Consider the following 716-nt stretch of genomic DNA (forward strand, 5'->3'; position numbering starts at 1 on the left):
TAACACAGTGATAAAAAAATATCTCTTTTAATATTTTAGGCATCTTCACCATACCACACGAGTGCCATACTTGCCTCTGCCATTGATACCTTCTCACTACGATATCGGCTGAAAACTGGTTCTGATCGGATGTCTGATATGATTGATCCAATGAGCCGCCATGGCCGAAGGGTCGCTTGCTGTTCATTGGGACTTCCATTTGGCATACAGGAAGGTGGCAATCTTCTACATACACTTGAGACTTGGGAAGGCCCTCTATGGACATCCATTACACCCCACTGTGATCCTGATATGGAGGATCTTACTAAAAGACTGTGGATGCAATCTGTGGTTCTTAGGGGAATTCCACAATCAAGACTGAGGTATACTACTCTTTCAACTAGCTGTTGACTGTTTAAACTGCCTGTCAGCTGTCATGAAAGACAATTAACTTGGTTGGCTCTTTTTCATTCCTCAGAGGAGCTGTCAACAATGAAGGAGGTGCAAATCCAGGAATGCCATGTGACAGTCCGTCACAGCTGCTGCAAGCTTACCTATCTTTCAGCACAAATGGCACTTATTCCCATGTCTCATCAAGTGAGGCACTCTGGAAGGTGAAGCCCCCTTTTCCTCGTATTTTCAAGCCGTCAGTTGCTCTTAATGGAGATATTCTCAGTCATGGTAGCAGATCTGAACTTTTAAGTAAGTATCCTAATTTTTATCTTAAAAATGCACTA

General features: G+C 43.0%; 1 protein-coding gene across 1 annotated transcript in view; it reads left to right on the forward strand.

The window, feature by feature from the left end:
* Positions 1–716, forward strand: part of LOC113212600 (protein misato) — an 18,898-nt gene that overhangs the window by 9,700 nt on the left and 8,482 nt on the right. Inside the window, exons 6-7 of the mRNA XM_026431379.2 lie at positions 40–362; positions 458–681. Of these exons, the coding sequence (XP_026287164.1) occupies positions 40–362; positions 458–681 (547 nt within the window). The remainder of the gene's footprint in view (positions 1–39; positions 363–457; positions 682–716) is intronic.

This window comes from Frankliniella occidentalis, unplaced genomic scaffold (genome assembly GCF_000697945.3).
Source record: "Frankliniella occidentalis isolate FOCC.00 unplaced genomic scaffold, Focc_3.1 Scaffold1, whole genome shotgun sequence".
Taxonomy (NCBI): Eukaryota; Metazoa; Arthropoda; class Insecta; order Thysanoptera; family Thripidae; genus Frankliniella; species Frankliniella occidentalis.